The 21,504-nt window shown below is 42.8% G+C and overlaps 1 protein-coding gene across 2 annotated transcripts; it reads left to right on the top strand.

Moving 5' to 3' along the window:
• Positions 1–1,435: 1,435 nt before the first annotated feature.
• AKIRIN1 (akirin 1) lies at positions 1,436–12,176 on the top strand (the record flags this gene model as incomplete). Of its 2 annotated transcripts, XM_082669779.1 has the most annotated exons (5): positions 1,436–1,750; positions 5,838–5,978; positions 8,436–8,570; positions 9,914–9,985; positions 10,651–12,176. In XM_082669779.1, the coding sequence occupies exons 1-5, from the start codon at positions 1,531–1,533 to the stop codon at positions 10,659–10,661; spliced, it is 579 nt and encodes a 192-aa protein (XP_082525905.1). In that variant the 5' UTR covers positions 1,436–1,530. The 2 variants fall into 2 exon arrangements, with proteins under 2 accessions (XP_082525905.1, XP_082525904.1); XM_082669778.1 differs by lacking the exon at positions 10,651–12,176 and having other exon boundaries at positions 9,914–10,011.
• Between the last annotated feature and the right edge of the window lie 9,328 nt (positions 12,177–21,504).

The following is a 21,504-nucleotide window of genomic DNA, read 5'->3' as shown; positions in this document are numbered from 1 at the left end:
TGAGAACTAAAATATCAAATTCAGTCACAGTCATGTTTAACCCCAGGATAATTGTGATCTCCTTTTTCTTTGGCCCTAATGTTCTATTTCTAGCTGTTGTTTGGTTGGTTGGTTTTGCCTATTGTAAACGTTTATGTCCTTATGGAAAAGAAATGAGATAAAATAAACTTAACATTTGGTATGCTTAGTCATTTTAGAGTTATTTCTGCTATTTGTCAAAGATAAATGCAAGAAAACTTAACCTATGTTTGGATCTTAATAAAATTTGGAGAAATTGGGGAGGACAGAGAAGAGCAACAGAAAAGGGACGAAGAATGGGACTGGGGTAGTATCGCTCACATTCTGCAACTCAAATACTGGGGCACATTGATCTGGCATAAGGTCTAGTAAAAGAGAGTATCTGAAATTTGGACTGTTTTGGAAAACCCCAGAGATGTGGTTAGGCGGACAGATCCCAGGAGGCATGGCCATTATTTTACATATATATATATATGAATAGTTATAGAAAGGTTTTAGCCATTTTTGGATCACAGATCCCTTTGATGATCTCTTGAAAGTATTGAACCTGCTTCCCAGTACTAGACATGCACATATGGTTCCCGAAAGCAGAACCCTCCTGTTAACTATTTATCTTTCCAGAATATCAAAAGCACTTTATAGCTGGCACCGCTTTGAAGAATTCGGATAGACCTGAGGAAGCATCTGGGCTGCCAGGCCAGACAGGGAGACTGGCAAATCAGTTATCAGCTGAAGTTCTTAACCCTCTGACACCATTCTTGGATGATTTAAGCCAGTGGGTTGTTTTCTGTTTGTTCTTTAACTGTTTGGAGCAACAGACCCTTGTGATGAGCTGACGAACATATGGGTCATCTATCCCAAAATACGTCCACACACACACACGCTATTTTGCACAATATTTCATAGGGTTGGTGGACTTCCTGAAGTCCACCCACAGACTTTGGGTTATGTTTAAGTGAAGACTTTCCTGACTCGGGGGATGCCCCTGCAGACCTTTTAGAATAACCCTCTCTCATCACAGGGCCTAGAGCGTTCTGGATGGAACGAGGTTACTGTACCGGGAGACAACAGAACCCCGCGGCCTCTGGACAAGCCCCGCCAACTCTCCCCTCCCCCATGCCCGTTCGCGCAGGTGCGAAAACCTAAGATGCCACCCCGGCGCGTCTGCTCAGGAAGATGGGGGGGACGATGGGACCCTGAGAGCGGCAGTGGCTGGGGCCTTCCCGACCTTGCTTGGTGACCAAGCTCTCCGCCCAGGCCTTTCCATTTCCTCAGCAGAGGGCGCCGCGGGCCGGAACGTGCTGACGGACCTCCCAGAGCGGCCCTTCCGGCTTCCACCCCCTGTTCTGGGCGGTGGCGAGGGCCCGTGACGTCCCAGGAGGCGGGGCCAGCGCCTTTGCCGGTGCTGGAGCCGCCATTGGAGCCGGCTTGGCTTGCGGGCTCCGCTGAGGAGCGGGAGGTTGGGCCGCAGTTAAAGTCGCGTCGGTTCCTGGTCCCTGGCCCTTCAGCGGCATGGCGTGCGGGGCGACGTTGAAGCGGCCCATGGAGTTCGAGGCGGCGCTGCTGAGCCCCGGCTCCCCGAAGCGGCGGCGCTGCGCCCCTCTGCCCGGCCCCACTCCGGGCCTCAGGCCCCCGGACGCCGAGCCGCCGCCGCTGCTTCAGACGCAGACCCCACCGCCGACTCTGCAGCAGCTCGCCCCGCCCGGCAGCGAGCGGCGCCTTCCAACCCCGGGTAACCTACGCTGCGGGCTTGGCAGGAAGCCAGGCCCAGGCATTTTTTTGAAGGGGGTGGGGGAGGGAAGCTCATGAACGCTAGGCTAATTCACTCGTGGACCCCTTCTTTGCCCTGAGAAAAGGGAACTGGGGTGTCGCTGGGCCTGGTCGCTTCCGGGGATGGGATACATCCGGGAGGCGTAGGGGGGCCACAGTGTCGGTTTTCGGTTTTCTTGGAGCTGGAGAGCCTAGGGGGGTGGGCAGCGGGAGGAGGATGGGAATATCCCCGGCCGCTCGGGGCCCTCGCAGCCCCCGTAGCCCTTCCTGCGTCCGCTGCCCGCGCCTGCACTGAGCCACCCTGCAGATCCAGTGGGCCATGGAAAATTGGATTCCGCTCACGAACCCGGCCTTGAGGGTGTGGGGTTGGGGGCGGGTTGCTGGGAGGGGGCCTGAGTGCGTGCTGTGCAGCACTGTGCTGTGGCTTGTAGGGAGACCTGATTTCCAGAAGTCTTTAGGGACTTAAGGCCGCCGTCGAAGGCGTGGAATCCGATTTCAACCTGTTTCTAAGAGACTGGCCCTGTTCTTTTATTGTATGGCTGTGGTCCTGTACCATATATGGCTTGAAATCGGTAGGTCGTTAGCTAGAATTTGAGAATCCTTAAACATACAGAGGTTCCGGAAGCAGGAATTCAACCATCCGTAACAGAGAGATTCTCCTTCAATAGGGATTCCACATAGGCCAAGGAAAGAGGAGAACTGGTGTGACAATAAAGTTAAAAAAAAAAAAAGCCCGAACCCCTAACCATTGCGCAGGAGTAGAGGGGAAAGTGCATCAGAATGAATAGTTAGCAGTTTTAAAGGGCTTCCGGAAATGCGGGGCGGGGGGTGCCTCAAAACTGGACTTTGGCAAGTCATTTCTTTGTGTGGGTTTTTCTATTCCTCAAGCGTTGTCAAAACCTTGAGGTTGCCTTAAAATCATTCTTTCTTGCCCCTTTTCAGTTACCAGTGTCTTTAGCCATTATTTCCTCCTTCTGTGTATCCACGATGCAGATTTGAGGCCCTCATCCTCTCACACCAAGATCCCAGCAGTTGCCAGCCAGGCTCTCCTAGGCACTGTATCCTTACTTGTGTTTACCTTATCTCTTCTTTATCCTGGCATTCAAAGGATTTATCAACTCTAACCATTTCTTACCTAGTCAGTCTTTTATACATTTTTCCCCCAAACTATGCCTTTGCTCTTTTCCCCCAGACCCACTTGGCTGTGCCTGTATCCTGTCTTCCATCATGATGTTTTCACCTTCTGTTTGTTAATCCAAATACAGTCGTTTCTTCAAGTCTTCCATTACCTGACTAACCCTGCTCCATAAGGAACTCTATTCTACTTTAAATTCCCTGATCACTTATTGTTGCAAAGCCTTATGTACTGAATGAAATAATGTTTGCAAAAGCAGGGTACATAGATGTCCTCTTGAAGTGATATTTTTTTCTTCCACTGCTCCTACAGATACCCAAGGAGAGTCACATAATCTTTCTGGATCTCTCTTCTGCAAAATAGAATTAGTACTTGCCCTATCTGTCTCAATGGAATTTATGTAAATGTTTTATTTCTTCCAATACTACCCTCTAGATTAATTTTATGGTAGTTCATAATATAGCAGATGCCTACTAAGTGATTGTTCAGTGTATTTGGAAGCCTAAATATGGCAGGGTGCTGTAATGGCGTCGCTGTTTTTTTAATCTTAAAATTTAATTTTTGCATAGATTTCTTAGTCATTTTGTGTTAAAATATTTTATTAAAAATATTCATTTGTAAAGGTTGATCAGTTATGGTTCTGTCATGAAAGAAACAATAATTTGGTTCTTTGGCTGAAGAGAAAGATGCCTTCTGAATTAAAAAGGAAGAATGGGGGAGGAAATATTAATTGCTAAAAAAAGAAAGAATAAAGCCAACTAATAGAAAAGTGAATTTAAAAATCAGTGACTTCATATCAAAATATCCTACTTGTTAACTCAAAAGTTCTCTCAGAAATAGTCAAGAAACTATGTTCTTACTAAACTTAAAAAAAAAAAGATATGTATCATAGCACTTTTTTATGGAAGGAGCCTATAAAATTAAGCCTTTCATTGCTTAAAGGAGCCAGATGGATACCAGACATGGAAGGGGTTTGCTGACCTCCAGGAAATGTTTGTAAACATGGAGGGAGTCTAGATGCAAAGCAGTTAATTGATCATGACTTGAGGGTTGGAGAATAACTTCCAGAAAGGTAGCATTTTAGCTGGGTCTTGAATAATGTTGGGGGGAGAGACCGCCCCAGTTCAAGCAAAGGAAAACTGCTAGAGCAAAGGCTAGAAAACCCACAGGTGAAGGAAAGGATAGTTTAATGGAACTCGGTTGTAGTGGAACTGGAAAAATAATTTGGGGCCCAGTCTTGGAAGGCATGGAATGCCATGTTCAAGAGTTTGAATTTGGTCTGTAGCAACTAGGAGTCATTGTAAAATTTTGAAGATGGGCTTAGTCTGATATAAGCTGGAAGCACAACCTCAAATAATAACGGGAGGCAAGAATTTAAATTATTATCCACTGTTAAAAAGAAATTTGCATTTTTCTTTTTAAAGAAAAAAATGCCTTGGCCTGCTTGGGAAGAAAGTCACAGCTACTTCTTTTTCTCCTGTGCATACCATGTTTAGATTCTTGGACTTCCCAGTCCTTCTACCAGCCTTAATGTTGTGTCTTTCCATTTGTTCACTTTGCTGTACAGGAGGCAGTTAGAAGTTTATCAAAGACCTTCTGTTCTCATGAGCATTGTCCTCATACTTGTCCTTTCTTGTTTCAATTCTTTGCAGTTCCTTACATCCTTGTATTGATTCTGGCAAGTATGTGCTTGGAGAATAATGCATTTTAAAGATGAAGCAAAGACTTCATAAATTCAGGGATCTAAAATATGAACTTCATAGCATTCTGAAAGGAAAGCTTTGCTAATCCTGCATTGTTCCAGTGTTCAGGCTTGAGAGTTCTGGAGTTTAGCTACGTGTGGAGCTACTTTGAGTTCATGTCAGTCCCTGGACTGTACCATCACTTGTTATGGCATTGTTAATGTCTTTGGTGTTGATTCTCACAACTTTATTGGGTAGGCATTTAACATTTGTTTTGAAGTACTAGGCTAAAGATCCTGAATGATTTCCCAAGGTCACAGTCACATAGGAAGAAGCAAAATGGCATTATTAACACTTACCCCCCATTAAAAAAAAATTGTTATAGCAAAGTATATATTAGAATAATGTAAGTGGGGGGGTGATATAATTTCCTGGTTTTTGTTTTTTATAAGGAGGCTTTATGATCTGGAAAGTGAATACATATTCTATCAAAAAACCCCAAGAAACTTGTTGAAAACCACATCTTTCCAGATTCTGTGTTGTCTCTAGGAGTGGCCTTCAAGGTGGTTAGTGATTTGTGTGTCCTGGACTCCGCTAATAGCGTTAACAAATTAGTTTATGATTACCTTGACACAGAATAGTAATCTGAATCCTACCAAATATTGCCTCTTATAGGATCAGAAAATTCTTTTCTAAGCTCTGACCATCAGTTCCAAGCAGTAACCTCAGGTCTTCTCTTGGTCAGTGTCCAGGCTGTGAACATAATGGTTTCTGCTCTCCTCTTCCCCAAAGATCTTGAATCCCAAACAGGACAAGAGTTTCATTGTTAGAAGGCCTTGGTGTAAGAGACTTGTTCCTAATACCCTTGTTTGTGAAGTTGTGCAACTCAGAGGAGATCAAAAATTGCTTCTTATTAGGTGAAGAAGCTAAGGATGGTTTTGTTTGTTTGTTGCTGTAAGTTGTCCTACTTAATCCTACAGCAAACAGCAGATCTGGTGTTCATTGTCACAGGAAAAGAAGCAAAGGGAACTACCTGGGTGGTTTATACCAAAATAGCTGCTATCCTATGTATTACTGAAATAGTGGCAACAAGAGGAAACACTTTGCGGATTATAGGAGGAGTGCTTTATCTGGTATAAATACATTTGTTAATATAACATGGGAGGAGGGACAAGAAGCTTGAAGAAGTAACACAGTAAAGTGAATGCTCAAGTGTGTTTCTTTTTTATTAGAGCAAATTTTTCAGAACATAAAACAAGAATACAGTCGTTATCAGAGGTGGAGACATTTAGAAGTTGTTCTTAATCAGAGTGAAGCTTGTACTTCGGAAAGTCAGCCTCACTCCTCAGCACTCACAGCACCTAGTTCGCCAGGTAAGCATGTTTTAGTGTGCACCATCCATTTAAGAGTTTGTAAGTGGTAATTAAAATGATGGTTTCCTAAACCAGAATTGATTTCATCTAAAGTAATAAAATTGATAAAGTGTATTCATTGTATTGCTACTTATAAATGCTTTTAAAACCATGGAGTCATGAAATTGCAAAAGACCTTAGGTTGATTTGACTGGACTTCCTTCCACCCAATTCAAGAGTACCCTCTATAACTGCAGCATATAATACCATAGCCAGTAGCCACATGTAGCTGTTTAATTTTAAATTACTTAAAATTTAAATTCAGTTTCTTGCTGTGGTAGCCATATTTCAAATACTTAGTAGCCACGTGTAGCTGTTGTATTAGACAGCACTATAGAACATTTCCGTTACTGCAGAAAGTTGTGTGACAGCACTGCTCTGTAATATTGACAGGTGGTCAGAGAGGATGGCTCAAAAATAGAATCTCAGGGTTGGAGGGAACCTTCATCGTCACATAGTTCAGCCATGAGTCTTGCCTGCCATATCCCTGTAAATAGTCAACAGGCCAGGGCCCAAACATCACCACTGGTGGTGGACTCTGCCTACTTTAACAGTAGAGGAGAATATTTGTTTCCTCACAGAATATTCTACTTTATAACAGTTCTAAGAGTTATTGAAAATTACCTTGATTAAAACTTGTCTCCTTACAGAACACAGATTGATGTTGGCCAGGAGATAGGGGGAGCGGGGAATGGGGACAAACTGCTTAATGGGTAAGGGGTGTTATTTGGAGTGGTGGAGATATTTTGAAACTAGATAGGGGTGGTGGTTGTAGAAATTATGACTATACTAAATGCCACTGAATTGTTCAGTTTTAAAATGGTTCATTTTATGTGAATTTCACCACAAATAATTTTTAAAAAAATTGTCATCTTGGGACTTCCCTTGTGGCACGGTGGTTGGGAATCCACCTGCCAATGCAGGGGACACGGGTTCGATCCCTGGTCCGGGAAGATCCCACATGCTGTGGAGCAGCTAAGCCTCTGCGCCACAGCTACTGAGCCTGCACTCTAGAGCCCATGAGCCACAACTACTGAAGCCCGTGTGCCTGGAGCCCATGCTCCACAACCCAAGAAGCCACCACAGTGGGAAGCCCACACACTGCAACAAAGACCCAATGCAGCCAAAAAATAAATAAATAAAAAATAAATACATTAAAAAAAATTGTCCTCTTATAACCCAAAGGTCTTGACCCTCAAATAACACCCTTTCCAATGAATTGCTCTTGCCCATACATGAGTGATAGATCTTTCAGTGGTTGTAGCTAGCACGTCTCTCCTTAATATTCTCTTCGGATTTTAGTAGTATCATTTTGAAGTAATAAAATATGTTACGGGTAGAGAAACAATTATAAATAATTACTGACTAGATGTTTTGCAGATTTTATTTGTAGAGAAAAAATTTTGGTTTAAGCAAAAAACGATTTGTTTCTAGACGTTAACTGGTTTATAGACTAAGAGGGCTGAAGAAACAGATTCTAGGCTGAGCTTTGAGGAAAACTCAGAACTGGGCTGCCAACAGAGCTGCTGCTTTTATCATGATCAAGAAGCCAATTTCCATCTGGCATCCCAGGGGAAATTTTGGTTTCCAGCTGCAGTCTAATGAACATTTCAAGGGCCTCCCTGGTGGCGCAGTGGTTGAGAGTCCGCCTGCTGATGCAGGGGACACGGGTTCTTGCCCCAGTCCGGTGCATCTGCAACGGGAGAGGCCCACATACCGCAAAACAAAAAAAAAACCAAAAAGCAAATCAACTCTTTGTGTTAATGAACATTTCATTTTTCTCAACCTAGTTTCAAAAGGGATCAAGGATGAGATGTGTAGTGCCTAATCATCTCCTTTTGTCATTCGTCAGTGACTTAGCTAACAGTTTTTTATATTGGGGAAGTCAACCATTTCTTATCAGAATCACCTGTGGAACTTAAAGGATGCCTAAGCCCTACCCCAGAATTAAATCGACATATGTATCTTTTTTGTTGTTGTTAATTCTACAGATAATTATGATGCACCACCATGATTAAACATAGGTGTAGATGATCTCCAAGGATCTGGGTAGCTCTTATATTGTGAATCTACTTTCTCTGATTCAGACTAGAGGCTTTATATCAGCTTTAACCTTTTTGTTCTTGTTCTTTACCAAGTGAGCATTCTGTATGGGCTCAGATCGTTATGGCATCAGAACTGTTTTTCTGTGTGCAGATCATTTAGCACACCTGAATATACTTTCCTCCTACTTCTTAATTTACCTTCAGCCTTGCCTTGTAGAATGAATGTCAGAACTTTGTGAAACTATTCCATGTAAAATAGTGGAAAATATCATTTTTCTAAAGAATTTTTATATTCTAGGACTCTTTACATAGTTACTAATTCAGAACCCTAGAGCTAGAATGTATATGTAAACTAAGTATGTCTTTTGGCCAGGTTCCTCCTGGATGAAGAAGGACCAGCCCACCTTTACCCTCCGACAAGTTGGAATAATATGTGAGCGTCTCTTAAAAGACTATGAAGATAAAATTCGGGAGGAATATGAGCAAATCCTCAATACCAAACTAGCAGGTAGGCTGAGGCAGTGGCTATGCCATTGTTAATAGGGTTCTGTAAGGATTAATCCCAGTTAAGTAAATGGTAACTTAGAAAAAGCGTAACACTTAATTCCAGAAGGTTTAATGAATTGTGAGTATTAATTTTCTCTCTTTGGTTACTCTCTTTTGGATTCTAAACATTTTATTTATACATTATATGGAAGGACTTTTCATTTACATTTCTGAAACAAGATAAGCCAAGCTTTTCTTTCAAGAATTTTCCATATGAATAAAGGCATCAAGTAGGTTATTCGGGCAAGCTGGTGGGTTAACAGGTGGTAGGAATCATGCTGACCTCCCAGCAGGTGGTTGGGAAGAGTATAGTCTACACATTCAAACTTCCTGGTGGGAGTCACTTTATGGATGTGGGAAGTCAGGCATCCTGTGATTTAGAGGTACTTTAAAGTCTGGAAAGCACCGCGCAGGCTAGAACAAAGAGTGATTAGTGATGGCAACCAGTAGACCCTTTTGTGAAAGGAAGGGATCTAAATCAGGAATAGGAAGTAGTACCTGTTTAGTGAAAGAGGGTGATGTTGTGATCAGAGAGGTTTTAGGCAACAGCTTCTTCCTGTAAGTATTGTTTTCTCATGTGGTGGCCCACACAACAGAATGTTAATTGGTCGGCTTTAAATTGAGAACTGTTGATTTAACAACAGAGTTAAATGAATTTCTTTATAGTAACATTTTTTTGATCCTTTAATATACTAACAATGTGTATTATAAGAAGTAGCTGTAGTATGTCATTCCCCTATTCTACCCCCACTCCAAAATTGTTTAGACCAGCTGGCTGTAAACACTTCTGTGTTCTTGGATGTCAGACTACCTTCTGTCTTTTTACTGAGTTTCCCTTCAGAAGGTACTTCTGTGGAACTGTCTGCAATTAGGTAATGTGGAATTTTCTCTTAGCTTTCTAGCCATTCCACCTCTATCACTCAGTTTGTATGTTGAAATTTATAGAAAAGATAGAGTGCAGAAAAGAGCTTCAAGCTTCGTGTCCTATAGGAGATAATACTAAAATTTGCTGGCTTGTGGTAGTGAGCACAGCTGTCTATCTTGGGAAGCCATTAGCAGGAGATGGAATTACAGCAGGGGTGAGATTATTAGGAAAATGTTAGCGATGATCAGTGACCAAACCTAGGAGCCAGGGATTTGGCTCTGGGACCTAAGAGAAAGGAACAGATCTCAGAGTGACCATTATAAGCAGGGCCTGAGCGTGGATAATATAAACTGGGAAGCTAGATGTGATTCTGACCCTTCATTCTTGAAAAACTGCGGGAGAGTTTCTGGGGATAGTATATACTGTCTTTCCCCTCACAGAACAATATGAATCTTTTGTGAAATTCACACATGATCAGATTATGCGACGATATGGGACAAGGCCAACAAGCTGTAAGTATTGCGAAGTTTTTCATTGAATTTTTCAACTTCCAAGAGCAAGATTTTGACACTGAGTACCTTGTCTCCTGAGAGCAGAAAGCCCCTGTGAAGTAAAATAATAGATAACATTTAAAGAATACTTATATGTCCAGCACTGTGCTAAACCCTTTAAATCCTCACAAAGTTTATTTAATCCACAATTACCCTGTGGGGGAGGAACTATCCCTAGTCCCATTTTACAGGTAAGGATAGCATTTAAAGAATTTAAATAATTTGTCCAGGCTCATACAGCTAGTGGTTCAGCCAGGATTAAAACCCCAGGTGGTCTGACTTCAGTGCCAATTTGTTTAATACCTGGCTTTTCCCTCAGAAAGGTAGTTTCAATTGTTAATTTATGAAAGTTGAGTCCTTAAGCTAGCTTATCAAGTGTGTGGTCAGAATTTCTTAATTCTAAACATCTTGCAACTACCCATTACTCAAAACAGAAATTATAAATAGCTATATATGTAAACTGAGTCTGAGTCAAGTTTCTTAAATTCTTGCGAATTTAGGACCTCTTTAGTGGTGATTGATATCCTCTACTGTTTATCACATTTACCGTTAGTTAATATTAAAAAAGCATGACACTATATTTTTAGTATTCTTACACTCGTTTGTTTTTTATTCCTAATTTATAGATGTGTCCTGAAGCTTTCTTGCATATCTGGGTACCAGGTTTGACCTCAAGAGATGGCTGCTGTACACTTTTTGCAACTGGTTTGATATCACATTTCAGCTCCAACTTTGCATCCTGAGAACACTTAAATGTTTCTGCAGGTCCATTTTATACAACTTGAAAGACCTTAAAACTTTCCGGTTGCCACAAGCATATGTTTCTTTTCTGCTCATCCAATAAACAGCTGTGCCCTACTGTGATAGATTTTCCAAACAAAAATACCTGGAGCAGCAGTTTAGCAAAATATGCCCTCAGTGGCACTCAACAAATGGAGTTTCCCCAAGCACAGTTCTGTAAGAAGTGTGTGTGAGAGTGTGTGTATGTGTGTTTATGTGTATTTTAAGTTATTATTTGTATTGTGCAAATTTTTTTGATCTTGGGGATTCTGGCTGTGAATTTGATGCACGACAATTATGGTTAAAAACATTTCCTTGGTCTACAGAAGATCATTAATGTTTTGTGACCATATAAGTTGTAACAGTGGATTGTTTTCTGTGTAGGTGTTATTGTTAAATACAGGGACTGTTTCCAGGCACAGAATATGAATCATAAGTTAGGATGGACATTAGATGTGATTATGACGACATAGCAAAGGTCTGTGGTCCTAGGTCTACAAATGCGTGGTGAGGAATTAGAACAAACCCGAGACAGGCCATTTGACACATGACTCTGCCCAGCTGTGTTAGAACATTACTTTGACTCCAAGCCTTAAAATACCCACGTGGAGTCTGTGCTCACCTCATTCACACAAGGAGCTCCCTGGACACTGAACCTCTAAGAAGGAAGAGAGTCTCCTCTGGAGGAGGAGCATCAGGCTTTGCTTGGGAGCATGACAAAGGCGAGCATGGGGCTGGGCCACGCCCCTGAGGCACTGCTACTTGGGAGGCGCCACTTCACCTTTGTATCACTCATTAGAAATAGAATTTGGATCCTTCGGTCAGGTTCCCCCAGATTCTTGTAAGAGATGTCCGTGTTCAATTGCTTGAGCTTTGTTTGGCAACCCCCTGCCCCAAGTTGCTTACAGACTGTTCCTCACCTTATTTCCAAGGCTGAGGAACAGAAAGTAACCTCTGTTTTGAGGAGGTGGAAGTTAAGTATACATTTATTTTTTACTGTGACTTGTTCAGGACCACGTTTTACAAAATGCCTTGTTTCCTTTATTATTGTTTCGGAAAGGAAAGTTCTATTAAAATTGTTTTAGTTTGAATATAGAATAGTTTTTTTAATTAAGGCTTATTTTGAAAAAAAACTGTGTTTAATTCAAATGTATGCCAGTACCTTCCAAAGTAAGGTAATATTCAGAGACAGTTGTCCTGATCAGATGGCTTAGAGAAGTTTCTGGAATATTCACATTCGAAGATTCCTTATTAATGAATGTCTTTGACTTAAATCTAACCAAAAACTGCAACATTATTCTTTGTACATTTTCATTATATAGTGTTAACAAGCTTAGTTGCAAACAAATAAAATACTTAAGCTATTTGTTTACCTTGCCTTCTTAATACTGTGATAATGTTTATTAACTCAAATAATTTATGTGAGGCTGCTATAACCATTTCCCTATTTCAACATTACATTTAAGATTTAAAGACTTTTTAAAGCCCAGAAGTGATCTTTTAATAATTAAAGAATTATTTTTACTTCATATTTGAAGGGCAGTGTGTTTCATCTCTTGTTTTTCCAGGGTAGTCACTTGTTCCTGGAAGAGGAGAATAGCAGTGGCTGTAATGGGAGTGGCCTTACAGTGGGATAGTCACCCTAAAACAAGGGCAGGGCAGCTGTGGGGGCCATCCGAAGTCCTGAAGGATGGGCCAGAAATGGGGAACGCTGCCTCACTGAAGTCTTCTTGTTACAGAATCAGTGTGATATGTTCATTCACTCTTGCAGTTGTCAGCCCCATTCCTACTAAATGGCTGCTGGGTGGGAAATAGAGTAGGTTTCTATAAGGAAAATGACAGACACCCTCTCACTGCACCTAGTGTTGTTAGGCTGTTTTATTATCATATGGTTGCCCTTTGGGGCCACAGAGTAAGACCACGCCACCATGGCTGGGTTTTGGGATCTCCTCAAAAGGGACTGGACATGTTTGTTTAATGTTTTATGCAGAGAGAAGATGACTCCTAGGTCAGAAAATGGGGACCTGTGAGGTAAGCCTTAGACTAGTGAAAGGTGTTTTTTCCTAGACCTTGATTTCTAGGGCTTGAACATAGGGGCATTCCCAGGTAGGGATGTGTCTTTGTCTCATGGAAATAGGTCAAGGCCCAGGGAAGAAGTCAACCTACGGAGACCGTAAGCATGGGCCAGAACCTGTGGTCTCAGAAGATCTGTATCTAGTGAGCTAGTTAAAATTTTTTTCTGTTTGAATTCCATTTATTATCTTTAAGTAAAGTCTTCACCTTAAGGGGAATGAAAGGAGTAAGTGTCCATGCATACCTAGGTCAGAGGAGTACAGGGGAGATTAAAGTTTGTGAGGCAGTCATAATGGTCAAGAGCTCCCAGGAAAAGAAGAACATCAGAAGACACATGAACTTGGGCCAACCTTCCACACACGGTGAATCTTCTCTGCCCACCAGGGAGGATTGGTTGTTTAGAATAGTAGCTAAAGGAATGGCCTTTGGATGTTTGTAGCCCTAGAGTTTAGTCTGCTCTGCCACTAATTTGCTATGTGAGCCTTGCCAAGCTACTGAACTTTCTGAGCCACGGTTTCCTTATCTGTAAAATGAGGGTTAATTGTATGTACATCATTGGGGTTTGTTTTCAAATAGATTAAATAGTCCATGTAAAGAAAGTATTTATATTTAGCACAGGTTGGGGCATATAATATGCACTTGAAAATGTTACAGCAGGTTTCTTTACAGTGGTCTTCATCAGATCTGAAGACCAAAACCTTTCTTTCTGCAGTGGTGATTCTCAACTTTCCAAAACAAATAGCCCCTTGTTAACATCAAATCTCACATTCTCTTATTAGAATTTGTACTTTTTAAGTGTTTGACAAAAAAATAAAAGATAAATGACAAATGAATTCAGTAATGCCTTTCAGTGAATCTGTATTTTGTTACTCAGCAGGGATCAGCAAACTATGGCCTATTTTTTGTAAATAAAGTTATATTGGAACACTGCCACGCCTATTTGTTTGCATCTGTGGCTGCTTTCATACTGCAACTCCAGAGCAAGAGACAGTATGGACCACAGAGTTGAAAATACTCTCTGGCCCTTTATAGAAAAGTGTGTGGGCCCCTGCACTGTAGCACTGATAGACACTTGAGGAATCTCACAAGGCAAATTTGGTGCATCATGGATGGGGGAGTCACACCTCAGGTTGAGGTATGATGAAAAATTCTGCTTACAAGTGTAAACTGGTTGCCAAAGTGAACATCTTACAGAAAGAGCTAATGAACTTTTTAGAGTAATGATTCTCTAGGATGAGGGCAGGGAGCATACTCTTTAGAATGACCAGTTGTATCTTTAGTATACTTAACTTTGAAATTTTAGTTACAAAGGTGAGTGTGAGAATTTTATCAGGAGATAGCATGGGTTTAAAGATTGTTAAATACTGTTAAGGAACAGTGACTTCTGTGCTGCCCTGGTGGTTCTTCCCTTGAAAAGGCCTTCAAAGTATGTGTAGTCTCCTATAGCTGCAGTTGTCCCTGTCAGTCCATGAGGCTCCTAAAAGCGTGGTTCAGGCACCCAGGGGCTATTTCCAGATTGGCAAATGCCTTAAGAGAAAGAGATGCTTTGAGTTCTCAGCTCTCTGGGTTCTTATCTAGATTTTGTCTCAGTAATTCCTCATTACCTAGTTAGCCTTTTTATGCTTTTAAGAAAATGATTTTTATATTGCAGCTGTTGTCTAGTTGGTCTTAGCAGTAGGCTGATCCACATTTCCTGAGGCATGGTACCCAGTGTGCCTTCATGTTAATGGGAGAAAAGTAGGGAAAGACATGTTTATTTGGCTTTGAATGTTTTTCAGTCATTCAGCAAGCATTACTGGTGTCTTCTGAGTTATGTATTTATGGAGGACAGATATATGTGTTTTAAATTTTTTTTTTTTTTTTTTTTTTTTTTTTTGCGGTACACGGGCCTCTCCCGTTGTGGACACGCAGGCTCAGCAGCCATGGCTCACAGACCCAGCCGCTTCGCGGCATGTGGGATCTTCCCGGACCGGGGCACAAACCCGTGTCCCCTGCATCGGCAGGCGGACTCTCAACCACTGCGCCACCAAGGAAGCCCTAAAATTTATTTATTGTTTATTTTTCTGCCACATTGAGCAGCTTGTGGGATGTTAGTTCCCTGACCGGGGATCAAACCCGGGCCCATGGCAGTGAGAGCACCGAGTCGTAACCACTGAACCGCCAGGGAATACCCTATGAGTTGAGTTTTAAAAGCCTGACGAGTTCTGTTAAGTAGTCCTAGTCTGTCTTATATCCCCAGTATCTTTTTTTTTTTTAATTTTTATTTGTTTTTTTTGGCTGCGTTGGGTCTTCGTTGCTGTGCACAGGCTTTCTCTAGTTGCGTCGAGCAGGGGCTACTCTTCGTTGCAGTGGGTGGGCTTCTCATTACAGTGGCTTTTCTTGTGGAGCATGGGTTCTAGGCGTGTGGGCTTCAGTAGTTATGGCATGCGGGCTCAGCACTTGTGGCTCTAGAGCATCAGGCTCAGTAGTTGTGGCGCACGGGCTTAGTTCCTCCACAGTATGTGGGATCTTCCCAGACCAGGGCTCGAACCTGTGTGCCCTGCATTGGCAGATGGATTCTTAACCACTCTGCCACCAGGGAAGTCCTGTATCCCCAGTATCTGACTTGGAATTAACATAAATAAATACTTAGTCAGATGGATCTTGACTGCTGAGAAGGAGCTCCATCTAGCAAAGAAGGTAAGCAAGCGAGGTAAAAGCTGCTGAGTGTTGGGTAAATGGTACAGGTTGTGGACCAAGGAAAAGAAAAGATGGTAGATGGTTCTAAGTAAGCAACAGTGATCCGGGAAGGCTTCATTCAGGGTGGTAGACTTGGAGTGAGGTTTTTTGTTTTTTTTTAACATCTTTATTGGAGTATAATTGCTTTACAATGTGTTAATTTCTGCTGTATAACAAAGTGAGTCAGCTACATGTATACATATATTCCTGTATCTCCTCCCTCTTGCATCTCCCTCACACCCTCCCTATCCTGCCCCTCTACCACCCCTCTAGGTGGTCACAAAGCACCGAGCTGATCTCCCTGTGCTATGCGGCTGCTTCCCACTAGCTATTTATTTTACATTTGGTAGTGTGTATATGTCCATGCCACTCTCTCACTTCATCCCAGCTTACCCTTCCCCCTCCCTGTGTCCACAAGTCCATTCTCTACATCTGCATCTTTATTCCTGTCCTGCCCCTAGGTTCTTCATAACCTTTTTTTTTTTTTTTTTTTAGATTCCATATATAGATGTTAGCATACAGTATTTGTTTTTCACTTTCTGACTTACTTCTGTATGACAGACTCTAGGTCCATCTACCTCACTACAAATAGCTCAATTTCGTTTCTTTTTATGGCTGAGTAATATTCATTGTATATATGTGCCACATCTTTATCCATTCATCTGTCGATGGACACTTAGGTTGCTTCCGTGTCCTGGCTATTGTAAATAGAGCTGCAGTGAACATTGTGGTACTTGACTGTTTTTGAATTATGGTTTTCTCAGGGTATATGCCCCGTAGTGGGATTGCTGGGTCGTGTGGTAGTTCTATTTTTAGTTTTTTAAGGAACCTCCATCCTGTTCTCCATTGGAGTGAGGTTTTAAAGGGTGAATAGGGCTCAGGCAAAAGTAGTAATTGGGGCTTGAAATAAGCAAAGGCTGGGTGGTGGGAAATCGTGCTGGTGTGCAGGGACAACATTCTTGTTTCAGCCAGAGTAGGAAATGCATGTAGATTGGGAAAAGAGCTAGAAGCTGGGTAGTAGGGGCTAGATAATGAAGGGCTTTTACAACTAGGAGTTTGAGCATTCCTCTTTAGGAATCTGAAGAGTTTGGGGGAAACTGAGGTGAGTACAGAAGGGCAAATACCAAACTAGAGACAGATTGACCAGTTAAGGGCCTCTGTTTTTGTCCAGTCGGAGATAACAAAGGCCTGAACATTGATTGGGAAGGATGACTAAACATGGCTCTGGCTTTGCCTGGCTAAGAGCGTGGTACACATTCCCACTGGGACATTTTCAAAGATCCTTTTTCTATGGCTTGGCTTGTCTATGCCCCCGATTTAACGAATCCGGCCCAATTCCATAGCTGCTGCTGTTGATGGGTTTTGTCTTGTGTTTTGTTTTTCACAGATTCTCTTAAATCCACCTATTCTTTTTTTTTTTTTAAAGAATTTATTTATTTATTTATTGGCTGTGTTGGGTCTTCATTGCTGCACGCAGGCTTTCTCTAGTTGCGGCGAGTGGGGGGCTACTCTTCATTGCAGTGCGCGGGCTTCTCCTTGTGGTGGCTTCTCTTGTTGCAGAGCATGGGCTCTAGGCACGCAGGCTTCAGCAGTTGTGGTTCGCGGGCTCTAGAGCGCAGGCTCAGTAATTGTGGCACACGGGCTGAGTTGCTCCGCAGCATGTGGCATCTTCCCGGACCAGGGCTCGAACCCACGTCCCTTGCATTGGCAGGCGGATTCTTAACCACTGCACCACCAGGGAAGCCCAATCCACCTATTCTTAAAGGTTCTGTTTAGCTCTTGCATGGATTATTAAATTTTCCTCTCCAACTGTCATTTTTCATGGTGCTCCTGTTCTTCTGCCTGGAATTAACACCTTCTCACTTGACAAATGGCCTACTCAAGTGGCAGTTGTCTTTCTGCTCCCTTCTTGAAGGCAGTGTTACTTAGTCATTTGATGAATGTTTATTGAGCATCTACTGTTTGCCAAGTACTGTTCTGGGCACTAGGAATATATCACTGAGCTGGACAGACAAGGTCCCTCCTCTCAGTGCTTAACACTGTTGTGAGGCAAGAAAGGCAAACTAGTACATTGTTTCATCCAAGATTTAAAAGTGTTTGAAGAAAATAAAATGGGAATGAGAGAGAGTAACTGGATGCCTAAATTGGGTGGTAAGAGAGACCTTTCTGAGGAAGGTAATCGTGTAATGCACTTATGGGTCTACATGACTCTTCCAATATACTGAGCCCTTAGTAGCACCTTGAGCTATTATCTATCTATTCTTGGCTCTTAAATGATGAGTGACTAAATGAATTATGTGGCTACTCCTCCCCTTTTCCAGTAGTCAGTGCACTACCTGAAACTTCCTTAACTCTCAGATCAAATTACTTTAAGCCTTCTGCAGGTTGTCTCTGCAGCCAAGGTAAGAGAGATGCCGTCCTTACCCTAGAGAGGCTCCCAGTCTCTGGGCAGGAGTGCGATAAAACTTGCTTTGGTAAGTATTCTGTGCATCTGGACAGAGAAATCAGGGTGTTTCCAGGGTAAGGCCACTCTCGGCAGCTTCCCTCCAGGTAGTTTAATTACCTTGATCTGTACTCAGGAAAGCTGACTAGTAAAGCTATATTGGTCTATAAAACCAGACTCCAGTGTGTTAATTTATGATGAGAAATATGTCAGGTGCAGTAGACTTCCCCATTGGCCTTAGTGTGTTTTCTTCATGTAATCATATCACTTGGGAAGCTTAACTGAAGTCAAGAGATAGCTCCACATATCAGAATGAGGGGAGTTTAAGTCTAGGGATGGAATGTTTACCAACATCAGATTACCCCTACCACAAGCCTGGCACAGCTTTCCTCCCCACTGCAGTTTGCTTCAGTGATTCTTGGTTCTGTGCATCTTCATCTTGATATTTTATCTACCCCCAAATGGCATGATTTTACTTTTTATTTTTTTGGCCACACCACGCTGCATGTGGGATCTTAGTTCCCCAACCAGGGGTGGAACCCACGCCCCCTGCATTGGAAGCACAGAGTCTTAACCACTGGACTGCCAGGGAAGTCCGTTTTTTACTTTCTTAAACAGTCACTCTGATTTCCATTATATTCCAGGCCTTGGGACCCATTACTTTCTCTTTCACATTACTTTGCTTATTGCTTTTGTTGAAAGTATCCTATAGCTCTGGCTTGGGGGTGAGGGTGGGGGTTAAGTTTCCAAACTCACTGACTTCCCCAAATGTGCTAGGATCTTCGGGCTACCCAGTTTATTCAAATCTGTGTGACAGTGGTATCAGATACAGACCTAAAGTTCCCAATGTGCTAAATTATAGGTGGCCTACCTGTAGAAAGGTAGCGTTAAAAGCTTTTCTCGGGTTATGACTGAGGTGTGTAAACATGAGGAAATCCTATAGGTCAAGGACAGAAGTCCAGCGAATGGAGACCCAGGGGGACGTTAAACGGCCTGTGACCGTCCACGCAGCAGCTGAGGCTAGTTTTCAGAGGAGTGGGAATAGGGGCCTTCAATTAACATTGAGCCATCCTCTTATACTTTGAAGATGGGAGCAAGGCTCTGTCGCGGAAGAACAGGTCGCTGGACCCCGCGGCGAACGCCTAGTCCTGTTCCACCGGGTCGCCGAGCTTCGGGTTCCCGAATACAGAATGAAAAAGGCGACACCTCAGGCTTGCCTCTCTGCGCATAAAACCCTTTGATTTTGTTGTAAAACTACACTTCCACGTGAGGATCTTAGAACAAGGAAAATAAAAGATAAATGACGGGCGTTACAAGAGCTGGCAACTCGACCCTAACTTCCGAGTTACAACACTCGTAACGCAAAGCGCAGGAATCCAAGCGGGCGCCCGTTGTCAGAATAGCAACGGCGCAGGCTCCGTTCTGACGTAGGGTTTTCTGGGAATTGTAGTTTTCTCATCTTTGCGGGAGAGGAGACGACCTGTCACCGACATCTTTGCACAGCCGCGCCGACACCGGGTCTGAATGCACGGTCCAGTGGAGGGGGTCGGCGTATCAACAGTTAACAACATCTATAATAGGAAACAATATATAACAGGGCTGGTGGGACCTCAACAAAGGCCTAGTAAATGCTCAGGAATTCGGGAAGCTTTCACAGAAAACCGTGCGATAATCGATGCGGACGGATTACGCATTCGCCTGGGAGACAGTGGGAAGGTAGCAAGTGGGATTATTACAGGCAGAAGAAACTGCTCCTACAAAGTTGTAAGCATGAGAGTAATTCTGGATGGCTGAGAACACGAGGGTATTGAGTAGGGGTTGGTGAACAATGGGATCTGACGATTTAGAAATGGGAAGAAATCAGATCATGGTCTTGAATACCAAACCCAAGAATTTGGACCTTTTCTTGAATACACCTCACACGCAGCCCAAGCAATATGAATGACCCCCCTCCTTTGCGTTCTCCCTTATTTTGTTCATCTTTGTTTTATCACTTACCACAGCATTCTGGCTGTGTCTTCGTCCCAAGAGCTCAACAAGGATCATGGCCGTGTGGTAAGAGCTCAGGAAGTGTTTTTTGAATGATCAGATTTCAGTTTTTAGAAAAGCAATTAGCAACATTAAGAAGAGACGGTAAGAAGAGAGCAAGGCTGGATGTAAAAAATCATCAGAGTTTAAAGTAAATTGCTTTTCCAGCCTGCAATTTTCCCTCCAACCAAGGGTTGAAATCTGGCAGCTCAAGGCCATTTCCATCCTGGGTTTTGTTTGGTCAACGCTTTAAAAAAAAAGATTAATTGCCCCATATTTTTAAAGTGGAATGTTTCACACTTAAACAATAACAAAAGATTTCTGGCTTCTCTTGAAAAATTTGAAGACTTGACAATTTGGGGCCCTGATTCTTGACAACAGAATGGAGCTGAGTAGCTACTGCCCCCTTTAGACAGGACATATGCTCTTCAGTTTGTCACATTCCTCAACACTCCTTCCATCCCTTAAACTGAGGCCAAGTACCAGCTACTATTTATCATGATGGTTTTGTTTTCATTTATTTACAGTGAGCTAGCTCTGTTTGGCCTTGGAGGTGTTTAAGTTGCCCATCTTTGTGCTAATCTATCCTGCCTGGTATCCAAGGAGTGATTCAATGAAATTAGTATTTTAGAAAGATTAGTCAGTGCCAAACAGACTGAAGTGAGGAGCCGGGAGGCAGAAAGGAAGAAAGAAATTGGAAACCTATTGAAGGAATATTTGAAAGAATTTGGCAAGTAATTAAATATTGGATGAAAGATGAGGAAAAGGCAAAATACAACTTCAGAGTTTCCTACCTGAATGGCTGGGAAGATGATATCACCAACATAAGAAAGTGGGAGAAGTGGAAGGGGTGGTGGTGATCACTACCTTGCTACCTCTAGTATTTTGTGGGCAAGGGCCATGAGTTACCAATTCCATAATCCTCCAGTATTGTGCCGGGCATGCATTAGGTGCCCAGGAAATTCTAGCTGAACTGAAACTGATCTCAGGTGGGCTATACCTGATGAAGGGGGAAGGAAGGGAGAATTGGAATGCTGGAACAAAACCAGAACATCGTGGGAACTTAGGAATTGTCTCCAGAGTGGATGAACCCGGGGCTTGGGGACCGTTAATCCATTTTGGAGAAAAACCTATGCTAAAGTTCTGAAGCAGAGCAGGAATTTGGCATGCAAAAATGGAGACGGGATGGGGGGGAATGGTGTCATTCCAAGGGAAGGGAGAAAAAAAAAAAATCAGAGACTGGATGGCAGGACTTTTCCTGGAAGACGCTGTTAGAGCAAGCTCTTGGTTGGAGCATTAGGCAGGGGATTTGGGACAATGAGGCTGGAAAGGTTGGAACTTCTCTAAACAGTTTTAAGAGCACATCACTTGAAGAGAAGTCTCCAGCCCCGAGCTGCTGCTGCCCCCAGCTCCCCTGTGGCGGGGAGGGCACCAGGTC

This window comes from Grampus griseus (assembly GCF_964374135.1).
Source record: "Grampus griseus genome assembly, chromosome: 1".
Classification (NCBI taxonomy): Eukaryota; Metazoa; Chordata; class Mammalia; order Artiodactyla; family Delphinidae; genus Grampus; species Grampus griseus.
The sequence above is the reverse complement of the archived record's forward strand: the minus strand, read 5'-3'. Positions and strand labels throughout refer to the sequence as shown.